The sequence below is a fragment of the Pistacia vera genome, unplaced genomic scaffold, assembly GCF_008641045.1.
Source record: "Pistacia vera cultivar Batoury unplaced genomic scaffold, PisVer_v2 Contig550, whole genome shotgun sequence".
Taxonomy (NCBI): Eukaryota; Viridiplantae; Streptophyta; class Magnoliopsida; order Sapindales; family Anacardiaceae; genus Pistacia; species Pistacia vera.
In genome coordinates, this window is record NW_022196391.1 from 570,710 (window position 1) to 588,250 (window position 17,541).

The following is a 17,541-nucleotide window of genomic DNA, read 5'->3' on the forward strand; positions in this document are numbered from 1 at the left end:
TTTTCCAGGCCTATGAGTGACTAGTCCCAAATGGGACCAGTCTTGTTGGGACAGGTTCCAATCGGGCCCAGAACCGGACCCCGTTGGGACTGGTCCTGTCCAGGTCTAGTTCTCTTTAATTATCGTGACATAAATGAGGAGATGATAATTGAAGAAGACTTGGGTTCCCAATAATTAACAACTAGTTTAAGGCCCGCGTGTTGCGCACGTTGCTTTTGAAATTGGATTTGGACATATTGTTTATCTTTTGGATTGTTTATTTACTTATGAATTTTATGTGAAAAAACAATATTTTATTGCAGACATTTTTTGATACACTGGATAAAAGATTTTCATATTCTATTAATGAATAATATTTTATTTTAATTGCATTGTAATTTTATGAGAAAAAGNCATTTAATTGAAATACAAAAAAAAAATTTAGGTGATGGTGTCAAATTAAATTTTGGCCACGAAATCAATCAAAGTGTGCCCAAAAAAATCAAAACCTTAACTGTTGTAAGGTTGTGTTGGTAAGATTTCAAACTTGAAGGGCTTGATTTATTTTTAGGGTTGTTTTTGCAGCGTGGGACCCAACGACTTGGCCGGGTGGCACCGCAGGTCAGGTTCTAGAACATTGGTAATTATAACTTGGTTAAAAAAGTTTGGATATGTTATTCTCATGGACAGTGAGCCAGTACAATAATAAACCAAAGTCCTTCTGGTGTCCACCACGAGTAAATCTCTCTTAATAATTTATTAATCCTAATTAATTTGTAACTTTGGTTCACGTTGCTCAATTACCAAGTTTTATTTTATTTCATCCTTTTTTTTTTTAATAAATATTTGTTTTCATTCTTTTTTTATTGTTTGATTTGTTTATTTGTGGTTTATATTATATTGTGTAGCTTTGTTTGATATACATTGGATAATGACAGTAAGGATTAAGTATTTGTTTGAGCTTTTATAGTTTTGCAAGATTGATTTTTGAAATTTGATTGTAGCAATCTGAAATAAAGGGTTGAAGAAAGTGAAGCTTTATTTGGTTTTTTTGTTGTTGTTTGAGTTATTGTATTGTTGTTCATATTATATCGTAAAGCTATGTTTGATATACAACGGATAATGAGAGTGATGATTAAGTATATGTTTGGGCTTTTATAGTTTTGCAAGATTGATTTTATAGTTGGATTTTGTTTTGGTTTTGGTATTGTTAATAGTATGTCAACCTCAAATCAAATGTCAAAGAAAGGAAAGTGCCCTGTTAATGTTAATCCTAGACGCTCTGTTCATTTTCAAGAAACAGATCTTGAAAAGTGAAATGAAGATATTCAGCGTCTTATTGATTCTATCGTTTATAGTGAAAGTGAAGAAGAAGATCAACGACCAGGATATGTGATTAAGGAGAGTTCTCAGTCCAATAGGAAAAACAAAACTCTGGAACAGAAAATTGATTACTTGATTGAAATGATAGACAGTAAACAAAGCAAGCTTAATTACTTTTGGTGATAATCTTGTACCTGTCAATTCAAATACTGACGTTTATATTTTAATTCGCAAAAAGAGTTATTATCAACATAGTTGTAAAATCATTGTTTTTATATCGATTTTCATTATTGTATTGATTTAATTGTTTTATTTATTTATTTTGATGTTGTTTTGTTAAACATATTGAAATTTTAACTTAGGAGAACCATAAACTTGCTTTAAAGCTAAAAAACTTGCTTGGTAAATTTGAAGTGGTATGTTTGTTACGGCTTTTGTATTTGTCTGATTTATTGAGTTGTTTTTATTCGGGATTCATGTTTTTTAATTAGTGTTGTGTGGAAGGTGTTTGAATATATGTTCTTTTGCATAACATATATGTGTTTGTTTATATTATAAAACACTTTTATTCTAATAATTTATTTTTATATTTTTGGATAAATAACTTACAAATATTTAATTTTATTGTAGCATGAGAAACATGTTGAATTATATTCTGGATCTGTGGAGAAATGGAAGGATATGTTTTTGAGTTCAAAAGTTTCAAAATATGCTGAAAAAGCAGTGGATATACCTTGTCAATCAAAACCGGGGAAAAAGCATGGTCGCAAACCCAAAAATTCAACTATCCGACAAAAGGAATTGGATATATAAGTTATGTGTAATTAGTTTTTGTGAAACTTTGTTGTTTTTTATAAATTGTAGTGTTGAACATGATATTTACATTTGTATAATTATGAATTTCTCTTATTTATTGTCTAATTATAATTCATCATGCTTAAAATTAATTAATAGTTGGGTTACTTGTTATCGTAATTTATTTTAGTTTATAAAAATGATTTTAAGATTAAGCAAGTATATATTTTGATTTTTTTAGATTAATATTATGTATGTGTTATTTATTATTGTTTGGAATATGGGTTGTTAACAAAAAAGAATAAAAAACTTAAGATGATGTTGAGAAATTTGAATACTGTAACTTGTAAGTTAATGAGAAACAGAAATTGTTGCTATTGTACTTTGGAATTCAATATATTGTTATTTAATTTATTATATATTAATTATTAAAGAAATGTGTACATTCACATTCTTCATTTCTTATCGTGATAATTTGCCAGTTCCATTTCGTTTGTAACTCCAATATCATCATATTAGAAATAATAATGATTGTTGAATGCATGATATCCACCAACCTGTCAATGAGATGTTTCGCTTTCTGTCTTTCGGTATTTATATTCTCTACGTTGCTTTCAACATTTTTTATAATCTGTCTCAATTCGTATTGTTTGTTAAGTATTGCTAATTCAACTATTGAAAAAATTTAAAAAAAATTGTTAGCTTATGAAAACTAAACAATTATAGAGTTTATATATATATATATAAAATATAACCAAATGAGTAAAATGTCTAGTACCGCTTTCAAAGTTCTTCAGATTACAGGAGAAGCAAAAAGCATCAATAAAAATTCGGTATTTTGTGAATGCATTATGAATACAAATTTGCTTAACCTTATAAATAGATATATATCAAGAGTCAGTTTTAATAGCAATTGAATGAATAGAAAACGAAAAGACATATGTTAAAAAATAATAATAGGGATTGAAGAAGATAAAAAAAAACTGTTGGATAGTGTGCAATGAAACGGTAATAAGTATTTATTTGGTAGTTTAATTATTATTATTAAAAGGTTTGGTAAAAATAGTTATGACAAGATCAAAACAATTGTTCGTGCAATGAAACATATTCAATGGTTCGTTACACATAGTTATCAAATCATATTAATAAATTGTTCGTAACTCTTCACATTCTCATAAATATATGTAACTGTTTATCTTAAAGAGCAACACATAACATATACAATGTAACAAAATAAAAACTTATCAAATGATCCATATTCACAAACCCCTTAAATTGACATAAATGCATTGTAAATAACATATAACGTATAAGACCCCTTACATTCACACAAATATTTTTATCATGAATGTTGAATATTAATAGATTAATATTTATTATCAATGTGAAACAAACAACAATCAATAAGAATGAAGTTTACCACAATGAAAAGTTAACAATTGGTATTCAAACAATCAAGTTTAATGAATAAGTAAATTTGTTTGTAAATCGTTAGTTTTTTTCAAACTGTTCATATTTGCATTAATATTTGTAATTCTTCATATTATTATCAAATGAATTTTAGGTATAAAACATTTAGGTTTATGTAAATTTTGGTTTATCTAAATGAAAATATTTAATGTCAATGTGAAGTTTGCCTTTTAAATTAATAGTGACGTACATGATTGATCAAGCTTCAATGATGAAGGTTGTTAATATATGTTATTAATACAAAAAAAAATGAAACATGAATTATATTAAGCTATATGTCATAGCAAATCATTTTTATGTATATATTACAAATCATTATCAATGACGTGCAGTAAAATCTAAAACTCAAAAATCATGGCTTATAACATGGTATCATGTGTTGGAAAATCATTTACATGTTATGTTAATAACATACTTTATTATTATGGTTAGGAAATAGGATTATGCAATTTGAGATTTTTTGTTCACCAATATAATTTGGAATGCATGTATCATCTAATAGGATTAATTCTGAATAATCACTGGTATATTAAATTTTAGTAAAATGTTATGAAGATTCTATTATTTGGTAATCTACACAACAATTTTGGCAGGTGATATTTTCTGGCGTTTTTATTCTGTCCCAATGCACAACACTTTCATCTTGTTTGTCATAAATCCCAAATATCTTCCTTTTGATAAGAATTGTTGCTATTGGAGTTAGGGATTTAAAGGTTTCTCTGCAATTTCTCATCCTGACAAAATAGTATGGCTGTTTGACCAACTTCAGTAGAATTTGTATACCTTTCCGTGCGGATATGGTTAGTAGAGCAATTGCAACGTGATATAGTGCTTGCATTGTATTTGTTCTGCAAGTTGCATTTAGCATCGGTAAACCTGTGTGTACATCATGCTCGATGAAGACTAAGTGTGTTCCAAGTAGTTATAAAGCATGTATATTTTCTGCATTTGTAAATGTTTTTAGAATTGAAAGTTCGTGCGGTGTGATTGCTGGTAGCTTGGATATTCGCTTGTAGATATTTCTTTTACAATATTTTTTTTTTTTTTGGTATTTGCTTGTTTGTTAAGATATTTGCATGTGAAAAATGTTAGATAAATAAAGTGTAATTTATATCTTATGATAGTATTTTGATATAGTAATCAATACCACTAGTGTTAGTAGTACTTATGTCAATCGAATTGCACATAGTCTGGATGCTTCTTCGAGTTGCTTTAAAAATGATTTTTTGTAGTATATCTACTGATAGTTGTAAAATATTACTGATTTGTGTTGTTGAATCTTCGTTAGCCATTGTAAGATTTTTGAGTGTAGGAAAACTTTAGATTTTGGATATTTGCATTGTAGTTTATATAATTTTTTGGTTGATAGTGAATAGTCATTATAAGTTATTGTTTTAAATAAAATTGTTAATTGCATCTAGCTTTTGGTATTTCTGAAAATTGGGTAATGTTTTTTCTTCATGAGAATTATTGTTTTTGATGGGAGTGCCCATCTTTCACTGAGTCACTCTCTTTCTGTCGGCACACAGCTTTTTTCACTTTCTCTCTTTGTCACTCACTCTTTTTGTCACTTAGCTTTTTTCTTTCCTATAAGAATTCACGAGAAAGAAAATCAGGTATTTTTTTATTGAGCATTGAATTGTATTTGAGTAATTGTACATCATATGTCAAACGATTTATCATGTGAAAATGATTCGCTAAAGACAATCTCTCCTATGTGTCAACATAAACGTATCTTGGAAACATTATAATCAGTATTAGCTGATTATTTATGTTTATTAATTATTGTTTGGCTAGCGGTTTTGTAATAATTACTTACCATGGTTTGCAAATGCAAATTCTCCGTTAGTGTTGATGCTCGTTTTTGGCACCAACAAATTGTCACGTGCGTAACGTTGATTGGCTGTTAAATACACGTGAAAATGAAATATATAAAGCAAAATAAATGCAAAGGGAGTTTTTTAAGTGGTTCGGATGCTAAGGTAGCAAGTCCTACGTCCACTGATTTGTATTGATATTAGTGTGGGTCAGGTCGCAACTGCGTACTGACTTACAAAAGAGTTGGAAAAAGTAAAAATGTGTTTACAGGAGAGAGAGAGTTTTTCTTTGTATGAAAAATGGCCGAATCCCCTTAATGAAGGGGTCTTCTTCATTTTATATCAAACTGAAGCGTGTAATCATCATTAAATCCACGGTTTGGTGCGATTGTCAGGATATAATCCGGTTTTATATCCTATTACTCTCTTCCCAAGCTGACTTCTCACTATTTATTGCAGGGAAATGGACGCGTGTGAGCTCCATATCATTTGGCAGGCCTGACGTGTGCGTGTTGCTCTGACGGGAGCAGGTCACCCTTCACGTGACTCTCCGACGTCAGTCCTTTAGTTTTCCAGGCATAACAATTAGCAACATATCTTGATATAGGTGTGTTACCAAAATAGTATGTAATAAGTATTGGTCATTGGAAGATTCGTTGTAAATATTCAAAATACATAATACAATTGTTCGGCAAAACGTTGGTATATGTTGTTCTGTAATTGAAATGGTAGGAGTATTGTTTATTAAAATTGTTTGACATATACCATTGATAATGGCAAGTTTTAATTTTATTTAATAAATTGTTCAGTTTGTTCAACTTGTTTGTTGAATACATAATTGTAATGTCAATGTATAATATTTTATTATAATTGTTTGATTATTATTTTGCAATTTGATAATCTGCATAATAAAATAATGTTTATCATATAAGAGGTGTAACTATTCAAAGTAAAACTTATATTTATAATATTTACAAATAATGAGTTATTTTTGTTAGTTTGTTGTTTTAAGTATTTTTGCAAATTTGGACTGTTGCTATTGTAATTTTGAATGGAATATATTTATATATTTATAAATTTTATTGTAAACATCAAAAGATTTTAAAACAATACAAATACATATTGATATTGTTATGTTTTTAAATATATAAAGATATATTTACTTTAAATTTAAATGGTTTGTATTTTTGTGTATGTTATGAAATTAAACACATCTAAAATATTTGAGAACAATACAATGGTTCGCCAAACCACAATTATGGAAGTAGATGAAAGCAAATGTTCGAACAATGTGCAATAAAATGGGTATATAATTATATACTAAATGTATAAATTCGAAAACGTTTAGAAAACTGATTAATAATTGTTGTCAATGGGTTTGCAAGTACAATTATTAATTCAAATATGTTCACCAGCAGTTGAATATTGCTACGAATGAGTTATACTTTTTTTGAGCAATAAAGTTTACAACACTTAAAATATAATTGTTGGTATTCAAAAATGAATTCCAGTTTGACAATCAATTTTTACAGAAAAAAATACTATTAGGTATTTTATAATGTTTTATGAGCAAATGTTATGTCTCTCTTGTATAAAATTGATTTGTCTATTTTCCCTTATTGTCATTCATCTCTTCATGGTATTGCTTGATTAATTGTTTGATATAATTAAACACTGCTCATTTTGTTTTTTATTAGTTACTATTATTGATGAACAATATTAATTGCTTTTATTATAGTATTTTAACGTTTGATATTGTATCTAACAAAAATTATTTAGAACATGTTATAATAAACTTTTTAATCAATTAAACATTTGACAATGAGCCAATTGAAAAAAAAAAAAATTATTTATTATATTTGTATTGTAAACATGAATACATCATCATTTTTTAGTGTCAAGTATGTTTGGATGATGTAGAGTAAAGATCTTGAACTTTTTGTTTAAGAATTTTCAATTCCTCTTTAGCAACCAAACTCTCCTGTTTATTTAGATCAGAGACAATGTCCATGCAAGAATCCATGATGTTACCCATTTCATTGGTAACATCTTTCAAATCAAGTCTTGTCGCATTTAAATCGTTCAAATTTGTTTGGACTTTTTGCAGAAGTTGCTGCAAGTTTCTCAGTTCGTACTTTGATTCAGAGAAACATTATCAATGCAAACAGATTCGTTTCTTACCTTTTTGTTTTTTTGTTGAAAAACTTGAAATATTTTCGTTTGCTTTCTTCTTACCTTTATCCACCATTTTAAAAAACGTGAACAAAGCTTGAGCAAATAATTAAACTATAGTAAAAATTTATATAATGATACAGATGTAGTTTTAGTAATCGTTCTATATATATATATATAAGCTTGAAAGTATCATTTTAATGTGTATGAAAACCAAAGAGTTAGAAAACGAACAAACGTATCATAATAAATAAACTGGTCGATTCAAGAATGTGCAAAACTATTTGGAAATTGTGAAAGACAACGGTCATTGATATTATATCAAATTTAAAACCAAATAAATGTTAACAATTTATATTTAAATTGTAATCAATATTTTTATTTATTATAAAAATAATGTTTGTTTCACATCACTAAGTTTTTATTCGAATTTGAATCTAATGTTATTGTAGTGAAAGATGAAAAGAAAATCAGACAACATTTTCATAAGATATTATATTTTTTTACTAATTATTATATTTGATTAGTGGTAATCATGTTTATTTTATTTTATATTTTTCTGTGGCAATTGGATTTCAAGAATTTATAATTTTTCATATGATAAATTATTCAGTGAAAATATTTTTTTTAATAAGAATAATATGCAATTATTATTATACCATGTGTATTCATTAAGTTTAAAATAAAATATGCAATTATTTTTATTCTGTGTTAAAGGAATTATTATTTAATGATAAAAAAACTGGCATTATTATTTTGATGTGCAGCGTCGTTTAGATTGATAAAATTTATATGTTGTTTAAACGTTGTCGTTCAATATGTTTATTACTTTTAAGGACATGTTATTGCTTAAGAGTATTTTTCAGCCTGATTCAAACTCTCTAACCCTAATGTATCTATTTTTGTTTCTATCGCACCAGATTTGTTGTTGTGATTTCAAGCAAATTGATAACATTGAACAGTTTCGTCAAAAATCCTATTAGTTTGCACAACTTTACAACGGTAAAATCTATTTTTTTGTTTATTTGGATATGCATTTACACACAATCTATATAATAGAATATCCAAATCAAAATTAGTGAGGAATTTCCAAATTTAAATGGTTTGTAATCGCTTCGAACTCATGATTGTCAGAAATTTTGTTTATAATTTGTCTTGTTGGTTTGCTGTAGTATTTGTTAATGCAAATTTTTAAGAAGGTACGAATAAATCTTTAGCTTTGCAAATTTTGTCTGACAACATCGCTATGGTTCACCATATAAACATTAACTTGTTATATATGTAATTATAATTGCAAAAATAGTTGTTATATCAATAATAAACCAACATAATTCGCCTGTGCCACGCCATTGTAAACATACTAATGGTCCATTATGGTTCGCCTGTGGAGCCATAAATTATAACATAAATCATTATACTTCAACCACTCATGATGCTCTACATGAATCGCTGTGTGGAGTTCCTATGACATAATGACAAACATATTAACGGTTCATCATGGTTCGCCTGTCAAGCCATAACTTATAATATAAATCATTACATCGCTATGGTTCGACATATAAACATTAACTTATTATATATGTAATTATAATTCAGTCAATTGGATTTTTAATGAAAATAAACAAATAAAAAGAGTCATTACCTTCACAGGGATATATAAGCGGCACCTTTGTTTCTTCCAAAAATCGTATATACCTAAATCAAATTTAAGGAAAAAGTAGTTGTTCTATCAATAATAAACAAACATAATTGGCCTGTGTGACACCACTGTAAACATACTAATGGTCCATTATGGTTCGACTGGCGAACCATAAATTATAACGTAAAGCATTATACTTCGACTGCTCATGATTCGCCTGCCGAACCATAACTTATAATATAAATCATTATAAATGAAAAAAAAATATTAAAAATAAACTGGAACTGGCAAGAACATCACATATAAACATATAAAAATTACAATATTGAATAACTTTACCTTCACCAAGATATATAAGCAGCAATAGCTTTGCTCCTTCCACAAATTGTATACCTTCATGAAATTTCAAGAAAAAGTAACTGGCATGAACATACGTTAAAAAAAATAAACAATAGACTGGCAAGAACATGACATATAAACATATAAAAATGAATAATTATACCTCTGTTTCTTGTTCAGTTTCTTGCTGGTAACAATGTACCAAATTATACAAATAATTACATACATATACTATATATATCCAATCAAAGTATACAACTCTTCACATTCTCATAAATATCTATAACCGTTTATATTAAAGAGCAACATAGAACACATACAATGTAACAAAATAAAAACTTATCAAACCATTCATATTCACAAACCCCCTAAATTCACATAAATGTATTGTGAATAACATACAACGTATAAGACCCCTTATATTCACAAAAATTTATAAACAAACAACAATCAATAACGTTTTGTGTATAAGGTTATGTAAATGTAAATGAAAATATTTATTGTCAATGTGAAACAAACAACAATCAATAAGGTTATTAAAATCTATCATTAATAACAAACACCAATTACATAAAGCCACATATACCATAAAATACAATCCATCAATTTATGCCACATCATCACTAATAAAATCCAACCAAATGTAAACAGTCCACATCATCACCAATTAAGGGTGTGTTTGTCTGAGCTTATGAAAATTAGTTTATAAGCAACAAGTGATTTTAGCTTATAAGAATTTGAAATTTTAAACAATTACGTGTTTGGTTAAAGTACTTATAAGTGACTGATAAGTAGTTAACGTGTTTGGTAAAATGTGGCTTATAAGTACATTTTATTATAAAATGACTAAAAAGTGTATTACATTAAATAAGGGTATACTATGAAATTTTAAAATTAAACAAGGATAATGTGGTAATATACTTTGTCAAACTAGCTTATAAGTATAGTGCTTTTAAGCAAAAAAAAAAAAAAAAAAGTATCTTTCTCCCAACTTATTATTATTATTATTATTTTGGCTTATAAGCTCAACTTATAAGCTCAAAAAAGTTATAAACAAACATATCAACTTAATTTTAGAGATTATAAGCTAGTTTGACCAGCTTATAAGCTAGTTTGACCAGCTTATAAGCTTAGACAAACACCCCCTAAATCCAGCTATGTACCGAGCAATCTGAAGACGTGTCAAAATGAAGGAATTCTAGCCTCTCAAAATGGCAATCATATAGTCTATGCCTCATGATTATGAATATATATATATTGGGTGTTTGCTTCACTTTCAATTACTTTCTCATATACTCTGTAAATAAATCAGTCATCTTATATCAAAAGAAAGTGTAAAATATCATTAATATTTATATATATATAGACTTTTTTTTTTGTTGGATAATTGGGGTGTTCGGGTCGTTTGCATATATTTCAACTAATCCTTAAAGCTTATTGAACATCCTATAAATCTAATGTTTAAGATAAATAACAAACGTAGTAAGTGGTCCTAAGGTGGTTTAATCTTTGAACCTAAAAAGTTAATGAAATGAGTAAAACTTCTTAACCACCAAGCTAACCTTTTGAGATTTATATAAACTCCCTTCGTTATTCGGTATTGTATTTTTTTTTTTCTTGATGTATTATTACGTGGATGGTATAAATTTTATCTCCATTGGAAGGCTTTTCAAAAGAAAATAAGGATTAATTACTGACATTTATTATTATAATTTTACAAAGATTAATTATCAAAAATTTATCTTTAAATAAGATTATTTTATCATTGCCTTTCTGACATTTTCATTAAACTCAACTCAACAATAATGCCGCCTCCATTCAAGGATCTTTAATTCTTATATATTAGACTCTTTAGGGACCCAAATAATAATTGTATTAGTTAATAATATCTTGCAAAGAATGTCATTTTATAGTGGTGGTTGAGGTTCTAAATTATTGTAACTGTGAAATAAATGTGATAATAATTAATGCATAAGGCAATTTGTTTTAGTGGAAATATCACAAATTATCTTTATAATTTCGAAAATTATTCGATAAATATTAGTGAGTTTATTGATAATAATTTTCAAGATTGTACAGTTAGTTTGTATACTAATTTTATTTAAATTTAAGAAAAAAATTCCCAAAAAAAAAGTGCTGACGTGTTCGGTCGGAACGCTTTAACGGTTTTAACAGTTTCATTTGTGAACCCGAACAAAACAAACAGACGAGATTTTGTCTTCTCAGCTCTCGACTCTCGAACAAGAACAAATTAGCAAAGAAAATGGGTTCGCTTCCGTACGCTGACGTGGAGAACAGTCTGAGAGCATTGGCGGGTCGGGCCGAGGGTTTTGGCAGATTCGCCATTGGCGGGCTCCACGGCCCGCTCTACTTCGTCACCAGTTTATCTGGTTCTCCTTTCTCTCTCTAATTCTCAATACCTTAATTTTGCAGAATTATTTTGTTTTTTAGATGGAATTGTTAGGATTCGAATTACGATTTTCATTATTGAATTATGAATTGTCTCATTATGATTTTTTATCTGGATTTTTATTTTTCTTTTCTTGAAAGATTGGTGCCAAAAGTTTATTAATTTTTAAGATACTTTTAAACATAATCTGTATTAAACAGTTTAAAAATATTATGCGGATTTGTTAAATGGGCTGAATTCAGAATTTTTTTGATGCTATATTGCAACATAATTTGATGGAATCTGTATATGATACCTCACTTTAGGTCAATATTTACTTTTTGATACTTGGAAGAGAGTGTTTTTCAACTTTTTCATTGCTTCTATCAAGTTCTTTGTAGTTAAGAATTTGATTATGAGATTTTATGTGTCTGTTATAGATGATGGTCCAGGATCGCTTCGTGAGGGATGCCGGAGAAAAGAACCATTGTGGATTGTTTTTGAAGTTTCGGGTACAATTCATCTTTTGTCGTACTTGAATGTATCGTCTTATAAGACGATTGATGGGCGGGGCCAAAGGGTTAAGCTTTCAGGGAAAGGGTTGAGATTGAAGGAATGTGAACATATAATTGTATGTAATCTTGAGTTTGAAGGTGGTAGAGGACATGATGTTGATGGCATTCAAATAAAGCCGAAATCTAGACACATATGGATAGATCGATGTAGCCTTAGTGATTTTGATGATGGGCTCATAGATATCACGAGACAAAGCACAGACATTACAGTTTCTAGGTGGGTTCTTGCTCATTGGATGATAAGACCTAAAATGTTGTGATTAATGCTGGTTTCTGATCTACTTGTTTTAATTTTGGTGCACCAGATGTTATTTTACTCGTCATGATAAGACAATGCTTATTGGAGCAGACCCCTCTCATGTTGAAGATAGATGCATTCGAGTGACCATTCACCATTGTTTTTTTGATGGGACAAGGCAAAGACATCCTCGCCTTAGATTTGGGAAGGTTCATCTGTACAATAATTACACCAGAAATTGGGGCATTTATGCAGTTTGTGCAAGTGTAGAGTCCCAGGTAAATGATGGTTCATTTTTCAGTTTAAGCATCTTTTAGTTAACCATGTGGAATGCTATTATCCTCTTAACTTTATCTTGATTATATTGTAGTTATTACATTTTATGTCATTTTTGTTTTTATCAGATATACTCCCAGTGCAACATATATGAAGCAGGAAAGAAGAAAAAGACCTTTGAATACTATACAGAGAAGGTAAAAGTGGCAATCTATTTATTGTTGAAGTTCCATTAGCTAACGTATAGAGTAATAAGATACCTTCAGTCAGCTTGGAAAAGAGTTTTTTTAACATAATATTTCTTAATAGTTTGTGAGTAATGACCAGAACGAATTAATCTGACTTATTAGACCATGTTGTCCTTTACCAGTTAAAGCATAATCCATAAAACAAAGTTAAGTTAATGTTGTTCCAATTGAACATATATTATGACCATCACATCTGATCTACCATATGCCCATAAAAGTTCAGGTAAATTAACTGTCTAAATGTGTGCGATTAATAAGCATGGCTCTTAATTGCACAATGACTCCTTGTTTTAATGGAAGATAAATTTATTTTGTCTTATGGAACACTTACTGATGCATTTTAGGAGCAGATGGTCTGGTAAGTTGGATTTATATGTGCTAACTGTAATACCAATAATATCATCCGCAGTATGTATCTAAAAGCAAGCCACAAGTTCTTTCTATGGGTATGCTGCATGAGTTAGCTGCTTGTTCTCAGTTGGAACCTTGCTGTCAAATTGGGATATGGTAAAAAAGCTAAAGTGTGTCAATATCGATCAAGTGTGGTTACCTTTCAAACTGGAATGTTTTTATTTTAGAAATCTTTAACCATAGCCCACCAAACTATTTGAGAGTGGAATCTAACAGGTTGTCAGTAAGCCACTTGCCATCCATAAGAAAATCTATTTAGTCTGTTGTATGCACTCTGTCAACCTTACAGACATTGTAATTGCATGAACTAGGAGAATCAATGCCTTAGGTCTACTCTCCATATACAAAAGGCTTGGTGGCTTTTCTTTCAATTAGGTAACAATCAAAGAGCTCTCTTTTAGTTCTCTACTGCTTTGATAGTTGGGCTTGAAATAATTTGACATTTTGGTGAATAAATGAGGGAAACCTTTAACTTTTCTTCTGAATGGGAAGCGCCAGTTGCCAGGAATAGTAATCTATGAGGGATGCATTCTCAGAGTATGAAAAACTTCAGATACGTTACCATACTTACACACGGGATGCACCATCACTTGCAAGGGGTCTTATTCTTGCTGTGGTCTTTGCATGCTGAATGTGTCGAGTTATTCTCTGGTTCCATCATTCTTTACCAATTATGTGTCAGAAAGAAATCAGTACTGTCTTCTGCATATCAGTATAATCATGACTTCTGGTATATACTAAAATATGTGGTTGAACCCTTTTATTAGTACTCCTTATGGGTAAATTAGAATCATGTTACATTATAATTAACTATAGTTTGTACCTCTTTTTAAAGTTCCTTCCTTTAACAATATGAGCTGTTTGTATTGCATTGTATCTCCTGTTGAAAGAACAGTTTTATCTGCTGGCACTTGTTTAACATGCTGCTATTGGATGTATTTGTAGGCAGCAGACAAGCCGGAAGCAAAGTCTGGTGTAATAAGATCTGAAGGAGACTTGTTTCTGAATGGAGCACTAGCTTGCTTATTGACCGGAGTGGGGGATGAACATGTGTTCCACCCAAGTGAATATTATCCGATGTGGACAATGGAAGCACCCTCAGATTCTTTAAAGGAAGTCCTCAAAATTTGTACGGGTTGGCAATCCATTGCTCGACCAGCAGACCTGATGGTAGCTACATAGCTTTTCAATGTCTTCTTTGTGCATGCATCTTGAATGTATGGTGCCATTTACGAGCATACCTTCTTGTTTTAATTTTCCTTTGGGAATTTTCTTTTCATTCGATTATGGAAAGTTTTAATCACAAAAATCCATTATCCAGAATATAATCAATTTAGTGTATGTAACTATGTATTAAATATTGTTTCAAAACTGGTCAGTTTACTTGAGACTATTGGCATACTTTGGGGTTGACTCCTTTGATGGGTGTATTAACAAATTTGTTGATTTCTAACTAATCCTTACCGGAAATTATACATGGTTAATGTATAGTACTAATAACTCTTGGAAAGATAGAGAGAGGAAAGTGAAACCTTGTATGCTTTTTCACTTTCAATCATTCTGAACCAAAGTTTGCTAAAGTTCAGTTTGATTGTAACATCAGTTTTAAGACTAGAATATAAAAATATGCAGCCATGAAGAAACAGAAGTGTAAGAGTGTAAAGTATTTTATTTCTGCACAATTATTTTCTAGTACATATTTTTAATCTGATGAAAAAACTGAAAGCACCATTAGAGAAGGAACAGCATAAATTATAACAGTAGTTATGTTGGGCATTGAGACGTTGCCTTTTCTAATCATGTACATGTTTGTATCTTTAATGGAGTATGCATCTTGGCGATGAGCTGCATGATGAAGATGATGAAGAACTAACTAAGATGGGAGTACCATGAAACAGATCTGATAAATAATTTCCCAAATCATCAGGTCCAAATCTCACCAACACTTCCAGATGTCTTTCCCCATATAACATCATCACATGTGCATCAAAGAATTCTCTGTATGCTGGTACAAGTTTCTTTGCTATCGAAACCTTTAATTCATCTCTTAACTTCCCATCTGGTACAATCCATGATGTCTGTTTCATATATGCTTCTTCAAAAGCTGCATTGAACCTCCTAAAACATTCCTTTGCCTCTTCAGGCGACATTGCTGAGGAACTTTTTTCTGGCAAAGATGAGAAGACCTTGGTCCACGCCACAGTTTCATAGTTTAAAGCATACTGTTTAAGCTTCTTGGTGTGCATACTCATCCAATCATCACCTAGAAGGTTCTTCAGGTTAGATGTCCGAACTTTTTCAATGATGAAGTTAAGATTGTTGGCTAGGAAGAGATATGACAAAGCCACATCTTTTCGGTGTGGTTCAGCTTTGCTGTCAAGCTTGCATAAAAGAACAAGTATGAGCCAGGCTAGGTGAACTGACGCTGGAGATGCTGAATCGTGGTTGGAGGTCAAACTCCCAATGCAAGATTCTGTAGTTGTTGAATTTCCGGGAGGATATTCAGCAACAATATCAGAAAGAACTCCACTGTAATCTCCCAGTGAACATATGAAACTCATCGCTGATTGAGTGAGTGGGTGAATTCCACCACCAATAGGTGGAGTTTTCGACGAGTCTTTCTGAATTCTTGACTCAAAGTCTGATAAAATAGTTCGAATTGAGTCACCAAGCTTCTGTTGTGATGAAAGAGCTTGCAATTTTATAGCTGAGGTGGAATCAGAGTTGAATATTGATTCTATTTCCGGCCAGAGATCAGTGAGTGCTTCATGAAGTTCCATTTGCCGGAAAATTCTTTCTTGTGATTTCTTGCTCTTTGCAATGATTTCTGGAAATCTGAACAGATTGATAGCTCCTTCTTCTGTTATATGACAGAAGCAAGACTCTCTGATTGAATCAGACGCTGAAAACACGTGATCGCAGAGAGCTTTTTCTCCACTGAAGAGTGTTTTCACTGCAATCTTCACTGCAGTCAGCCAGTTCTTCATCATATGTTCAAGCGCCTCCCAATTCAATTTCTGAATTCGAGAAGCCTTGAACTGTTCGATTCCAAGTTGATACAGTCCTTCATCGACTATCGATTTCCTGATCAGTTTGTATATCTTTATACACTCCTTGCCATAACCTGAACTGATCATACAATCAGCTATTGCCTTCAGGTCAAACATTGCAAGCTGAGAGACAGTCTCCACCTCAGTTATTGTCTCGCGAGCTCTTTTCAACTCATCCTCATCTTCAGATGCTTCCTCCTCATCATCAAAATTTCTCGACTCATCAGAGGATTGACCTGAAACTGATTCGGGATCAAGTTGATCACGTTGTTTGGACAATATCAGATAAAACTCATGTTCCAGCCTTTTCATGGCAATTTGCATGAGAGTCTGAGCAAGAACAAGCTTATCAGAAGGCGAAATTTCAGAAACCAAAAAGTGCATGGCTTGACGCAAGTCTTTGACAGTTTTCAAGAGCTCTTTAGCCTCTTTTCTGTTATGACTAAAAACTGAGATAGCTTTGGTGTATGAGGAAGAGTTTAGATTCCATCTGGTGATGATTGGTTCTGCATTTTCTATTTTCTCTTCCATCATTGATTTAGAGAATTTGTGTATAGGGGAAGGTGGCATATGAGTATCAGAACTCGTAAATGAAGAAACAGAAGAAAGGGTCTTAGAAGATGAGAAGAAGAGAGTCGACATTAAGTTTCCAGGCATTATGTTTTAAGTTATTTTCTGAGAACGAGTTTTGCAGGATATATATAGACGCCAGAGAGCCGCAATGTTCTCAATTGAGGGAGGTGGATTTACTTATTTTCTTATTTTAATTTTTAGGCCAAAAATCGGGGAGTTTTACTTGAGTTGGTAGAGCAAGAATCAT

General features: G+C 30.6%; 2 protein-coding genes across 3 annotated transcripts; one reads left to right on the forward strand and one right to left on the reverse strand.

The window, feature by feature from the left end:
• Positions 1-11,744: 11,744 nt before the first annotated feature.
• On the forward strand, positions 11,745-15,114 carry LOC116107993 (probable pectate lyase 4). 2 transcript variants are annotated; one of them, XM_031394278.1, is made up of 5 exons: positions 11,745-11,924; positions 12,325-12,715; positions 12,804-13,014; positions 13,141-13,209; positions 14,617-15,114. In XM_031394278.1, the coding sequence occupies exons 1-5, from the start codon at positions 11,798-11,800 to the stop codon at positions 14,851-14,853; spliced, it is 1,035 nt and encodes a 344-aa protein (XP_031250138.1). In that variant the 5' UTR covers positions 11,745-11,797; the 3' UTR covers positions 14,854-15,114. The 2 variants fall into 2 exon arrangements, with proteins under 2 accessions (XP_031250138.1, XP_031250137.1); XM_031394277.1 differs by having other exon boundaries at positions 12,364-12,715; positions 14,617-15,111.
• A 219-nt stretch (positions 15,115-15,333) lies between these two features.
• LOC116107992 (exocyst complex component EXO70H1-like) lies at positions 15,334-17,363 on the reverse strand. The gene has a single exon (XM_031394276.1). The coding sequence runs from the start codon at positions 17,361-17,363 to the stop codon at positions 15,489-15,491; it is 1,875 nt and encodes a 624-aa protein (XP_031250136.1). The 3' UTR covers positions 15,334-15,488.
• Between the last annotated feature and the right edge of the window lie 178 nt (positions 17,364-17,541).

What these genes read in the sequence shown, in the direction of transcription:
- LOC116107993 (XM_031394278.1), top strand. Translation starts at nt 11,798, where the DNA reads ATGGGTTCGCTTCCGTACGCTGACGTGGAGAACAGTCTGAGAGCATTG. An exon ending in ACAGACATTACAGTTTCTAG is followed by an intron (nt 12,716 to 12,803) that starts GTGGGTTCTTGC and finishes TTGGTGCACCAG; the next exon opens with ATGTTATTTTACTCGTCATG. An exon ending in GTGCAAGTGTAGAGTCCCAG is followed by an intron (nt 13,015 to 13,140) that starts GTAAATGATGGT and finishes TGTTTTTATCAG; the next exon opens with ATATACTCCCAGTGCAACAT.
- LOC116107992 (XM_031394276.1), bottom strand. Translation starts at nt 17,363, where the DNA reads ATGTCGACTCTCTTCTTCTCATCTTCTAAGACCCTTTCTTCTGTTTCT.